Genomic DNA, 14,496 nt, shown 5'->3' on the forward strand with positions numbered 1-14,496 from the left:
GCTTATTGTCCCGGTCACTGAGAGCCCCCGGTAGTTGTTACAGTCGTCCTTCCTTCCCTTCTTTTTGTAGATGGCCTTGATCCAAGACTCCTTCCACTCCCTTGGTACCTCGTCACCCCTGATGCATTGTTGCATCAGTTTTCTGAGGCACTCAAAGAGCTTGGCAGTCCCGTACTTGACCAACTCGACAGGAATCCCACCAGGACCCGGTGCTTTGTCATTAATTAGCTCTTTAACCGCTTTAATTATGTCACAAGTGTGGATCTCCAAGTTGTTCATTCTTCCGTTGTCCGTGCTGTTGTCTCGAAACTCTGGGCGCCTTTCCGTCAAAAGATCTTTAAAATGATCCTCCAGTTTTTTAAGTGATATCGGAGAAACGATGTCGCGCTTCATGTCTCTACGTAAACCTTTAATTAACTTCCAGCTCTCAGCACTTTTTCTCCCCCCTAGGTAGGTGTTAATTCTAGAACAGTTGCTTTCCCAAGCTTCATTCTTCTTCCGTGTTATGAGGCTCCTAACTTTAGACTGAGCTTTCCTGTAAGCAACTTTATCTTCAGCAACTTTTCAGCAACTTTTCTATCTCAGAAATATAAGATGTTTTTGCCTCTTAAGATTTATCTCGTCTTCAATTTCTTCATCCCACCAGTAAGGATGCTGGTATTTATTACTGGTTTTGTGAACACCTAGGGCTTCTTTCGCTGCAGAGTGGATACAATCTTTGATGAACTGATATTGCTCTTCCGTGGTACCCGAGAGTCCATCCCCCAACTTCTCATCTAAGCGTTTCCGATACAGAGCCTTGACACTAGGGTGCTCCAAACTTTCGATGTTATACCATACTTCATGATTTTGCGTTCCCTGACTCTGCTGTTGCTCAGGCATTGGCTCTTTATCTTTAATCCCTTTAACGGGAAACGCTATATCTGCTCGGAGGAAATGATGATCACTGCCGCAAGAGAGTCCCCTGCACACTCTAACTTGCTGCTTTGGTGGCCACAATCACCGTCAGGGCAGTTCGGAGCGCCTCTAGTGTATATGTATTCTGGGGTACCGCCTCCCAGGTCTCCGATTCTGCAGGAGGTGCTGGTATCGGAACCCAATCACCGTCAGGCTGTCCGTTTATCTTTCTCGCTATTCCGAACATCACACAGACCATTGCTCTTAGTAACAATTCCTGCGATACCGTTGGCATGTTTGCGAACTTAGAGCGGGCCCATGCCCCAGCCAAACTGACTGCTCTTTGCAGTGTGCTCCCGGTTAGTAATGGGAGTTTTATATCGTCAGGGAGCGTCGGGTCGATACCGACAGCAATGCCAGCCTCTAGTGACCCATTTATCGGAGGCAAATTAATCATAAACCCCTGATTAATCATTTCTGCATCCTGTCGTTGAGCCATCTTTTATAAAAAGGAAGACAATACAACAGGGGAACGAGATTTCGAAAGAAGAGGGAGGAGAATGCTAAGAAAAAGAGGATGACGATAGACGACCTATAAAAAGGGGAGAAAAACAATGAAGAAATTTAAAATTAAATTTAAATTAGATGTAAACGAGTGTTTCTCAACGTCCAAGTTGGGTACGAAGTTGGGTACATAAGTCTTTTAATATTATCCAAAAAAATTATGCCTGAGTTATTTTCCGACAGTAACGTTTTAAGAAATCGAATAAAAGCTGGAACCTCCTTTTCTATACCCTTGAGAGAAACTAAATTGATGTCAATAATTGAAACATCATAAATTTTATATTGTAATTCATTACGTATTTGTACTTTACTAATTAGATGTATTTCCCTAAGTTTTTGAATATTGCATATAAAAGAAATGTCTTCATTGCTAATAGTTGCGGAGGATAGAATTAATTGAAAATTGGGTGCTTCGCTAATTTTTAGGCATACATCTATTAATCGCCTGCGAAAATCCAATCCCCAGGTAGGTATAGTATGAGCCTCATCGAAAACAAAACATAAATGACGTTTGTGTAGATGCCTTATAACATTATGGAGTATAATTTGTTTTAAAAAAGATTCATGGGTACCTATTAAAAAAAAACAATCACCATTATATACTCTTTGCAATAATTCAATCATCGTTTCTTTCGATATAATTTCCTCTCTTATATTTAGTACGTGAACCCTATTTTTTAATCGATTAAACATATCATTAAGCAATGATATAAGGGGGTACAAAATAATAACCAAACATTGGGACCTTACTAAGAATGGAATTGTAAAACAAAGGGTTTTACCGCTACCTGTTGGTACTCTTAATACTAAATTTTTAAAATGGTTAATAAGTTTAATAGCCTCTAACTGGATGGGTAATATGACAGTTATGTTTTCGTCCAATAATTGTGCCAAATCAAGGAGCCTAGAAAAATAAATCCACAAGGTAATTGAAAATTCCCCCATTATTTCAAATAATTAAACTATTTCTACCCAAAGAGAAGTTTCCTTCCAACTTACTCTATCTAATTCTTGTAACACTGAAATGATTAATTTCGCAAATATGTCCATCCTTATTAAAGTATAATTAGTTAAATTTTTAATGATACATTTTTCTACTCTGAAGCATAAGTTCTGAATTTTTTTTTTTCTCTGCAGCGTCCTGTAACAAAATTTCGCTACCTTCTTAATATATTTTATAGACATCGTATTGAATCCGGCTCCATTTACGCCAACAAAACACTGAATGTCGTATTGAAAATTATTATCATTAGGTGCAAGTAGATTTTTCGTTGAAAAGTTTTCGATTCCTATCCTTGAAAAAGAAGCCAAATTATGAACATTCCCAATAACGATGAAATGGCTTTTAACAGAGAATTTTTGCGCTTCATACAATAAGGATGGCGTTGCGAGGATAAATTTGAATGGGAGTCTATTAACCAATCTTCGAGTACCATCTTCGGCAGAATAAGCAAACCTGAAAATGGATAAGTAATGATATGAAAGGGAAATGGAAATTTATTCGTGGCGCGTGAGATAATGAAAAAAAGGAAAATGATTAGTAATATAATATTATGATTACAACTTACGTTTTCTTTTTCCCACTTGGATTTGCCGGTAATGGTAGGGAATCGGGAATTCCTTCTTCTAAAGAATCTATTGCTTTTTGGAGCGATGGTTCATCCTTTCGCAATGTTTCTCTCCTACACAAATAATGCGTAATGGATTAAAGATAAATAAATAATTAGTCATATATTATTCAACAATAATAGTGTCTTCGTTTATGGAACACGTAAATTGAATATATCCAATTTTATAATGCCCATTATAAAAAGTTAAATATATTCAATTTGGAATTGGAATTTTAAAATTAAATGTATTCAATTTTAAATTGTGAAGTTTTAAAAATTAAATATATTCAATTTTAAAATGTAAAATTTTAAAATTAAATATATTTATAATTGAATAGTAAAATTTTAAAGATTGGATGCTTTCAATTTCGGAATGACAATTTCCTTGACAGATACAATTGAATTTAAAAGAAAATTTCCCCATGATGTCTTTAAAGAACATTTTTCAACACGTAGACGTCTTCTTTTCTAGAGTTGCTCAAAAACAAGGAGACAGTGATAAAAGGCGAATAGGAGCATCACATAACTTGAAAAAAACCATTTTCGAATCAAAGATTGAATTGTCGATGAAGAGGAAAAGTATTTCCTTCCTAACAATAGTTAGTAGAGTATAGGGTTATAGGTAAATTCTCTTCCCCCTCATTTTATCAAAAACCCATGTCTTTGACGTGAATCAACACATCATATACGAATTTTGAAAAAGACGAATTTTGAAAAACGTCATCGCTTCCGCTGACGTTCCGGAGTATTATCCAGAAAGTCGTTTAAAAAAAAGGCATGACCCACTGGGTCATTGAAAATGTATTTCTCTTTTCGAATTATATTAGTACCACTTTGGATTTCAAATTTATATTGGGGTTTACGTAAAATAAGGATGTGACCCTACTGTAGAATGAAATTTTAAATTACACTTTTTGGATATTTCATGTCAATGAAAAATATACAAAAAAAAGTAGATATAGGAGAGGTTTTTACTTAATTAAGGGGAACGAATATACTTATATTACTAATTTCCATGAGGACTTCATTGAATGTAATATTGATTGAGAATTCTAAAAATTATATTATTCCGTAAATATTACAAAGTACTAACCTAGGTGTAGAAGGAAGACTATTAACATAAGAATGGGAAACTCCGGTTTCCTCTAAAACAGGATTAACTAAGACATCGTTCTTCTTCTGATTTTTGAAAGGGGACTCATCTGACTCAGGGTTTACTACATGATTATAGGATTGAAAATCCCGCTTCTGTGAAATACAATCATCAGACTTGTGTGGAACGGATGAAATATCAAATCTGTAAAAAACACAATCAATTAATTAGCCAAAAAGAAAATAAAGTTTTACTACTTCTACCAGTTAACCTATTACTTTACAACTAATATTAATTCACAGTAACATAAATCAAATAAGACCCAAAAACCCAGCATGCACTCTAGGATGTATTGCGCATCCTTGTCGCAGTATCTGCTATCAAACACAATAATTACATGATTTTTTAAATCCACGACTGACAAGGCCCAATGCACAGTGCAAGTGTGGCGGCGGGTCAATTCACCCACGACGTCTAGCGACAATCGTGAGATGAATTGATCCGTCAAACTCTCGCTCAAAAACCGAGAGCTCCGCACCGGCACTTTTCAGCGCCGTTCGTAGCTTCGTGGATCTGAGCGAGGGCTGCCTTTAAGGATTGATGGGGACGACGAAAAAGGGAAGTGAGATTTAGCTTCACCGAGTGAACAAGAGAGCATCAATAAAATCTAACTATGATTTCGTCCTTTTCGTCGGGAGGTCGTTACCGGACTGCCTGACCACAGTTCGGTCGCGCGCTGGTTGCCCGAGAGCGCAACCAGCGGCCCCCTCCCGATCGCCACTCGGCACCGCGCATGTGCGCCGTCTCCCTCTCCTCTCTCGCGGCAGCTAGGATTTTTTTTTAGAAAAATGTAAATGTTCACAAGGAGAAAGAGGAAAGGAAAAGAAAAGAAAAATTTTTGACAGCTTTTCAGTGTCTTTTTTTTTTCTCTCTTACAAAATATCAAAATCCCCCTCTGGAACTCCCGACTCGTCGTAGTGGACTCTGCGCCATCTCCTCTTTAACTGCGCCCTTACTTTCGCTCCTTTTCCCTGGCGCCTTCTCTTCTTTGGGGGGGGGGGGGGGGGGTCGGTGGTCGATGTACATGGGGTTGGGTGCTCGATAGTCACATCATATGTGACCCCGTTGCTGGTCGTTCCCACCGTGAACTGGGTTGTTGCCGATTTCGAGGGCCCTACCGTCGGGACATGTCTACATGTACAGCGCATGAGCTGGACAACTACAAGATATCGCAAATACAAAATTAGGAAAGACGAAAGAGGCTCAAAACTGCGAGCGTCTGTGGTCATGGCCGTGGCGCCTTGGGCAGTGGCGGCGTTCGGGGGAACGTGGAGGCCTCGGGTGCCTCGGTAATGTAGGTTGTCGGGGCTGCCTTGGCTGCCTGCGCCGGCGGAACCTTCTTCCTTGGTTAGATCGCTGAGGGGCAGGTTGGGCGAGTTGTCTGCCAGAGCGACCGCTGGCATGGGGGGCAGAGTGTTGGAGAGCCCGTGAAGACGAGCGGACTTCCCTTCGCCTAATGAGCGCCTGCAGCCACGACGGGAGTGCGCCAAGGAAAAGGAGGAAATCCAGAATTCTTAATCCATAGATAAAAATCATAATCTTTGTATTTAAATTTATAGAACTAAATTTAAATTGATTAATATAAAACATGTTGCACTTAACCAAAGCATTAACCAATCAACAAAGTATAATTGTGTATCTTATAAAATAAAGAAGGAGAAATATAATAGAGAAGGAGAGGTAGAATAATATATATATTAATCATTAGCAATAGAGAAGGAGAGGTAGAATAATATATATATTAATCATTAGCAATAGAGAAGAAGAGGTAGAATAATATATACATAAAGTAATATAGTTGGTAATATTTAAGTGCTGACATAAAACAGCACTTAAATATATTAAATTAATAGATGAAGAGAAGATATATATTAATCATTAGCAATAGTGAAGGAGAGGTAAAATAATATATACATAAAGTAATTTAGTTAGTAAGCTCAAAGTGCACATATTTATAGTGGACATTGCAGGGCATCAAAATGAGGTCCGTCTAGAGTAAGGGCGTACCCTTAAGAAATGTAGAAGCAACTTCCGCGCCGTCCCTTTGAAAGGCCTCGAAGAAGAATGTATCCGCTATTTTAATTTGAAATGACAGCCAAAATCAAACTTTTGATACGCACCTTATTTATAAAGTGAAAGACAATCCAGCTTCTAAAGCGAAGGAGTAAGTCATGGCTTTGACTTCGGTCATGATATCCGTTGTTCAAAGAAGTTCGGTTGCTTGATGGATGAGCTCATCTGATTGGCGTTGGGCTATGGCAGCGTACATCGCATCGGCAGGAAAAACCTTCGAGGCCGCCGAAAAACCCTTCTCCCGAAAAACGGACCACACTAGCGAATCCACAAAACTGAACGGGGCAAGGGAAAAATTTACAGAATGGCACAAGAGGATGTGTAGAAAACTATTTATTACCCTATCTGAGACCTTACGAGGGCCGTCAAGAGTCGTAAGTTCCTTTTCGGGGACGCGTAGAGGCTTCATTTTAGCGAAAGAGAGAAAAGACAAAAAAAAAAACAAGAAAGAGGAGAAAAAGACTTCGCGGAGGTTGCGGAGTCCTCTGCGGACACCTTTTTTTTTTTTTGTATTCTCGGAAAACACCGCCTACATAGACGGAACCTTCATGAACAGTGACGGCCGCAGGGTTGGACGCTTTCCTTGCGGAAAGGGCCCACCGCAGGCCATTCCTTCTGTGACGATGGAAACGGACCCAACATTTATAGTTTCTCACGTATAATGCGTGGATCAATTTGGAAAATCCACCGATCATTACGTGTGTGACAAGCGAACTCAGTGGGGCGTCGGGGTCTGGGGGGGGCCGGCTCGGGTTGCGGGAATAGGGGAGTACTTAGGCATAGGACATAGTATTTTATTTACTTGACGAGAGCTCTCAGAAAATGATTGACTTCGAAGTTCAAGTCTTCAAATCCGTATTTTGGTGGGTCACATGTGAGACGCATTGCCTCACTGTGAAACTCTTTCGAACTTTTCGTTTTTTCTGCCCCTCTCTCGAAACGAGAAAATAACGTCCAAAACTTAACTTGTAAGTAGGAAATTTTAAGAAACATAGATGCTTAAATTTCACAAACTTTTCAACTACCAAGTACGAAGTAATACTTCTGAAAACACCTCACCTACTTGAAAACACCTAACAATTATTTTACTCTCTCTAACTGACTATCCATCTTTCTATTTTTTTCATGATTTCTTTTCTTAATTATAACTTAAAACCACCCACGAATATAACAGCATCCCCCTCATGAAGAGCGTTCATTTTTTCGGCATTTTTGACCCCACCCTCTCCTCGTTGTGACGCAACCCTGGACATTCTGCTCCTAGATCCCATAAATTGTAAGAAACTACTAAATGCATGTATAGCTGGATGAAACAAGGTCAACAATGTTCAATTAGAGTCGAACATTTTGAGCTCTAATGAGTTCCAGTACGAGACTGAGGGGATAGTGCTCAGCTCACGTAGATGCGTTTTGGAATTGGATTTGGATCCCCCCTCAGTCTTGTACTGGTACTCGTTATAAAGTACATCATTTTTTACTCTGATTGAAATTCTTGAACTTTTTGGCCGTGTTTTCCCCGCAAAATAGTGTGGACTCAGCACTTTTTAACCACCCTGACACAAACGGTTCGGGCCATACTTTATAACCACCCTGTTATACAAACGGTTTGGGCCATGTTTCTCAATTTTTTTTCTTGCTGGATTTTTAAAGTATTTTTAAATGATAAGAGAGACAAATAACGTCGAAGAAATGAGGATGATCTGTTGGATTCTGTATCGACGGTGTAAGTCCGCAATCACACATCTCGTTTGGGTGTCTGAAAATCTCTGCCTCTTGGTTATTTTTTTAAAGGAGAACAAATTGACATCATTCCTTGAAGTGTATGCAGAGTTTTCTTCGCACAAAGAAGAAAAATCACGGAAGTTTAAAGAATTGCCGTTTAGTAGTTTTCCGTTTAAAAAATGAAGTATATGACAGGAAGTCTGCAAACCGAGTTATGTGATTTCCGACCTGCACCGTCGATATGTGTTCTTTTTACGAATTGAGAGGCCTATAGGTGGCACTAACACCCCCCCCCCTCTCCGCTTGGAACGCGGGTTCATAACCCCTCCTCTATTAGAGTGTCACGTATTCAATGAATGCTCCCTTGCGACTGCATCTTCAATTCACACATGTTTCTCATCGTGTGTGGTTGGCTCTTTCGAGTCACACAAGAACCTCGTTCCTGCAGTTTCACCGTGGATATGGCCGTTACCTTGCCGCGACCAGAGCGCGGACGGTCGACAACTCTGCCGTGCTAAGGAAGAACGCCGCGTTGCCAAATTTCCTTTGACAAAACGCGGATTTTCTGGTAAATTTATGAATATTTTCATCCCAATTTTTCAGATAATTTAGTTCACAATTTTACCTGAAGATCCTGAAAATGTCGAGGAAAAATATTCGCAACTTTCCTCAAAAATGAACATTTTAGCGAAGGAAATTTGGCAACTCTCGAATGTTCATACGACGTTCTTCCTTAGCACGGCAGAACTCCGTCGGTCGTTCCCGTTTGATCGCCTATTCCGGCGCGCGACGCGGGGCTTCAGCACCGGGGACCCGTCCGAGGGGGCGGGGGGTTTGGGGTCACGGGAGCTCGGGGATAACGGTCGCTACGCGCGAATCGATAAGCGACGGGGCCCCGGCCGGGCCGCGCGCGGTCCGGGCGCCGGGGACGCGGGGCGTCGCGAATGACGTCACCGCCCCGCGACCTGTGACGTCATTGTCCGCTCCGTTTAGCCATGACGTCATTGCTTTCATTCACTCGCTCGGTCCTCGGCCTCGGGCGCTGTTGCCGCCCCGCGCTCGGCGCACGCATGGTATTCCACGATACCGTGTTACCGCAAGGAGCAGTGCCTCGCCAAATTTCGAAATCGAGTTCCCTTTAAAGTTCATCCAAAAACACTTACTGGTTTGGCTGAAACCCCCATTTGGCCTCTTTAAGTAAAAGCGAGACCTGAAGAATGGTAGTAAGTGAAAAATTGACGTCGTTTCAAACGAAACAGCGATAAGACGACGTTTGCCACGAGAGGGAGTGTGCTTACGGTTTATTAGCCGGCAATTATACGCATTATATTGAATACATTATTACGCATTACTACGGCATTATATTTAGTGCCTTTTTCTGCCAATATTCGACCTCAAAGGATGATAATTTACGATTACGCACAGTTTGGGATTGTGTTTTCTCCCGTTCGGGAGGTTGAGTCTAGATGCGTGCGCATCTCCAACCTGCCTGATGATCGTGTTTTTGGGGTTCTCCTTGTTTTGTATATGAGAGTTGTAACAGTGACATAGCGTGTTGGCGTGAGGATCACACTTTTGGGTCATTGCGGTCCTTGCGTTCCACAGGTAGTCCACAAATACCGATTTTGAAGAACTTGGAAATCGTGGGCTTTCCCAGAGAATCCAATGTAGATGTGTGTGAAAAGCTTCCTTTGAGTACACGTTTCCTGTAACGCACAACTCTTTGTCTGTATTTTCTTTTTCTATAATCATGTCTATCCTGGGAAGGTGCTTTGATTTTTATGTGAGTTTCATCGATGGCACCAACAACTCCTAGAAATCATTTGTGTGTTCTACTTACTTTTTAGTCTTCGGTCCTGATTTTTCTGTTACAACACGACTTTCATTCAAGCCCAAAAACTTGCAATTCTATCGCGAATCGACGGAGAAAGTACTGTATCCGACCGGCCAGATGACATGATTTTCGAATCAGCCATTGATATGGTTGTTATTGTTATTGTAAGTGCAGGAAGTAGGTCAGTGGCACAGTTCAATAAGATTTTTAACGTCTGATGATTGGCAATCACAAGTGTAGAAAGCCATTGAAATTTTTTCACAATTGTGCAACTTCGAATGCATTTCTCAACAGGAGAAAGCACTGAAATATAATTTTTAGTGACATCCCCTTTCATTGCTTAAATTTTTGTGGCTAAAAAAATTGCACAGTTGCTTTCCAATTGCCTTTTGTGGCGTAAACATAAATTGAACAATTTTGAGTCTTACAATTACATCGGGGTGAGCATGTTTGATCACACATGCTAGAATTTTTTCCATATGTATATTGCATCAAATTTCTCGTATAATGACATCAAGCCTGCATACAAAAAATTATTATTTAACAGAATTTGTAAGGGAAAAAGAATCACTCACTCTACGTTTTGGAGATAGACGAATGGTGCTAGATCCTTCACATGAAAGCAGCGCTTTCCTCCTATCCCAGCTGCCTTTAAGCTGTCCTCTACTAGGTCGGTAAGAAGGAATATGTGGAAGTTGTACGTAACAAAAGAAATGGCTGAATTATGGTTGCAGCCTCTGCACTGGATGTTGTTTTTGAGAGCGCCCAAATTCTGCAACATTTCTTCCATGTTCTCATGCCATTTATTACCATCAATGAGTTCCTCAAGTTGTGGCTCTATGTTTGTAAGCCCCAATTCTTTTGTGTGGCCACATTCTCTGGCCAAGCAAATTTTCTCTTTCCTAGTAGATGGAGCGCTTCTGAACAGATCGAGGGTAAAAATAGCCGATATTGTGGACATTTCAAAGTCCAATGTAAACATAACTGGTTTCTATAAAAAAATAAACTAAACAAACAAAAAAAACAAAGCTAGAACGATGCGACTACTGCCCACTTGACAGGTGCCTTTGTACTAATTGATAAACACTGATCAGCGTTACGAAACATTCATCGACTGCGGTTCAGCGACAGACATCAGTTTGAATCTCAACTCCGATAAGAAAAACGGCACTATTATTGCTGTGGGGATTCGGCCGAATAGTAGAAGTGTATCACTCTACCGTGTTGCCAAGCGAAAATAAAATCTCGAGTTATCAAAAAAGTGCGGCCGAATCCCCACGACACCTAAACGGTCGCCGATAATGAACAAATGAAGTATGTAATCTAATACACTAAGCACACATTGATCCCTAATTGTCAGCATAAATGATGCGTCTCTTCAGTATTATCAAAGACGGTGATTATTAATGAAGGAATGTAGGCCTATAATTCAGTAAGACTGTGAAAGATAAAAATGAGTGAGAGGTACCTGGAAAATTAGATGCTTTTAAAAATTGTTCCGCTATTTGTTGCGCTTCTTCCTAATTTGGCAGTTTGATCAAAATTTCGCTGAGTTTACACAGAGCTTTGACTGTTTCTCTGACAGAAGAGAAAGCAGTTGAGCCAGTAACGTTGAATGTGTTCCCAACTTTGCGATAAGACTCTTGAGTTAAAAGATATTCAATTTTCATTAACAACTTTTTGTCTGGTGTGACAGGGGAAAGCCTGTCTGAAATATAACAAATGATTGTAAGAATAGAGCATACTTTAAAACATTCATAGATCTACGCTAATTTGCCAATGCAGCAGATCACTTCTCATGATGAACTTTATGACTATACAGAGTGGCCCAGACCTACCGTACCAGACCTTTTTTTCGGTTAATTTGGGTCACACGAACTCCAGGATCGCGGGGATGAGTAGGGAATCGACCCCAAGGAATCCGAATTTCATGGTCCCAGAGCCCCCCTGGCGCCCCTTGGGGGGTAAAAGGGGGGTCCGCACTTCAAAAGTCAGGATTAATGTCAATATTTTGAAATAATTTCATCGGAACCAGGACGTACGGAAATTTTTAACGTACATCGACACCAAGAAATCCAAAATCGGCCCATCCGGGTCCAAAATACCGACCTCTAAGGGTGGGGGACAGAGCCCCCTTTCCAAAAAGTTCAAGCTCGTTAAATTGACGTGGAGACTCGGAAAAAATGTTTACTCATGGGTAATCGACCCCAAGGAGTCCAAATTTGAGGGTCCCATTGTCCTCAGCCACTTTTCTGATGGGGCACAGGGGTAACCTCCACACCGGCTAAAAACCGGTGACCGGAAATCTGCAATAGCACGTAACCGCACAACTTCCCCGCCTTGTGAGCTTTAAACTCACAAGTGCAGGATCTCGTCTCACATGATGCGCCCAACCAATTAGCTGTGTGTGCAGCCATAAGAATCCAAAAGCACGTAACCACACAACTTCCTCGCTTTGTGAATTTTAAAGTTAGAAAAGAAGGATCACGTGTTACATTTTGAATTCGACGGATTAGCCGTGTGTGCAGCCCTTAGAATGTCCAGAAGTACGTAACCGCACAATTTCTGCGCTTTGTGAGTTTTAAAGTCACAAGTAAAAAATCTCTGCGTTCGACCGACTAGCCGTCTATGCAGCCCTTAGAATCTGCAAAAGCACGTAACCACACACCCTCCACGCTTTGCGTGTTTTAAACTTAGAAATGAATGATTCCGATTCGCATGATGCGTTTGATCGAATAACCGTGAATGCAGCCGTAAGAATCTCAAAAAGCACGTACCTAACCGCAAAACTTCCGCGCTTCCTGTATTTAATCTTAGAAATAAAAGATCTAGATTCCCATGATAAGTTCGATCGATTAGGCGTGTATGCAGCCCTAAGAATGTTGATAACCGCGAAACCGCACAACTTCGCGCTTTGTGAGCGTTAAACTTAAAAATGAAGGATCTCGTCTCACATGATAAAAATGACGGATTAGCCGTGTATGCCGCCCTTAGAATGTCCAAAAGCACAGAACCGCAAAAGTTCTGTGCTTTGTGAGATTTAAAGTTACAAGTGGAAAATCTCGTCTTGTATGATGCGTTTGAACGATTTGCCGTCTATGCAGCCCTTAGAATCAGCATGAGCACGTAACAATACAACATCCGCGCTTGGTGAGTTTTAAACTCACAAGTGCAAGATCTCGTCTCACATGATGCGTTCGACCAATTAACCGTGTATACAGCCACAAGAATCTGCAAAAGCACGTAACCACACAACTTCTGAGCTTTGTGAGCTTTAAACTCACAAGTGCAGGATCTCGTATCAAGTGATAAATTCGACGGATCAGCCGTCCATGCAACCCATAGAAGCAGCAATAGCACGTAACCGCACAACTTCCGCGCTTTGTGAGTTTTAAACTCACAAGTGGAACATCTCGTCTCGTATGATGCGTTCGACCGATTAGCCGTCAATGCAATCCATAGAATCTCCAAAAGCACGTGACCGCACAACTTCCCCGTTTTGTGAGCTTTAAACTCACAAGTGCAGGATCTCGTTTCACATGATGCGCCCGACCATTTAGCTGTGTATGCAGGCATAAAAATCTGCAGAAGCTCGTAACCACACAATCTTCCGATCTGTGAATGTATTAAACTCACAAGTGCAAAATCTCGTCTCACATGATGCATCCGACCGATTAGCCGTGAATGCAGCCCTAAGAATCATCAAAAGCACGTAACCACACAACTTCGGCGCCTTGTGAGTTTTAAACTCACATGTGAAAAATCTCTTCTCCTATGATGGGTTCCACCGAATAACCGTGTATGCAACCATAAGAATCTCCAAAAGCACGTAACCACACAACTTCCGAGCTTTGTGAGCTTTAAACTCACAAGTGCAGGATCTCGTATCAAGTGATAAATTCGACGGATTAGCCGTCCATGCAGCCCATAGAATCAGCAATAGCACGTAACCGCACAACTTCCGCGCTTTGTGAGTTTTAAACTCACAAGTGGAACATCTCGTCTCGTATGATGCGTTCGACCGATTAGCCGTCTATGCAATCCATAGAATCTCCAAAAGCACGTGACCGCACAACTTCCCCGCTTTGTGAGCTTTAAACTCACAAAAGCAGGATCTCGTTTCACATGATGCGCCCGATCATTTAGCTGTGTATACAGTCATAAGAATCTGCAAAAGCACGTAACCACACATCTTCCGAGCTTTGAATATATTAAACTCACAAGTGCAAAATCTCGTCTCACATGATGCATGCGACCGATTAGCCGTGAATGCAGCCTAAGAATCTCAAAGCAGTAACCACACACTTCGAGCTTTGTTTTAAACTCACAAGTGCAAATCTCGTCTCACATGATGCATCCGACCGATTAGCCGTGAATGCAGCCTAAGAATCATCAAAAGCACGTAACCACACAACTTCGGCGCCTTGTGAGTTTTAAACTCACATGTGAAAAATCTCTTCTCCTATGATGGGTTCCACCGAATAACCGTGTATGCAACCATAAGAATCTCCAAAAGCACGTAAGCACACAATTTCCGTACTTTGTATGTTTAAAAGTTAGAAATAAATGATCTCGATTCGCATGATGCTTTCGACTGATTAACCGCGTATGGAGCCATGGGTCTCTCTAGGAGCAAGTAACCA

The 14,496-nt window shown here is 41.2% G+C and overlaps 1 protein-coding gene across 1 annotated transcript; it reads right to left on the reverse strand.

The window, feature by feature from the left end:
- Positions 1 to 576: 576 nt before the first annotated feature.
- LOC140224139 (uncharacterized) lies at positions 577 to 5,165 on the reverse strand. The gene is made up of 2 exons (XM_072297541.1): positions 4,165 to 5,165; positions 577 to 3,143 (listed from the first exon to the last, which is right to left on the reverse strand). Exon 2 carries the CDS (start codon positions 880 to 882, stop codon positions 577 to 579), a length of 306 nt encoding a protein of 101 aa, XP_072153642.1. The 5' UTR covers positions 883 to 3,143; positions 4,165 to 5,165.
- Positions 5,166 to 14,496: the final 9,331 nt, after the last annotated feature.

Source organism: Bemisia tabaci, chromosome 3 (assembly GCF_918797505.1).
Source record: "Bemisia tabaci chromosome 3, PGI_BMITA_v3".
In the NCBI taxonomy this organism is placed as follows: domain Eukaryota; kingdom Metazoa; phylum Arthropoda; class Insecta; order Hemiptera; family Aleyrodidae; genus Bemisia; species Bemisia tabaci.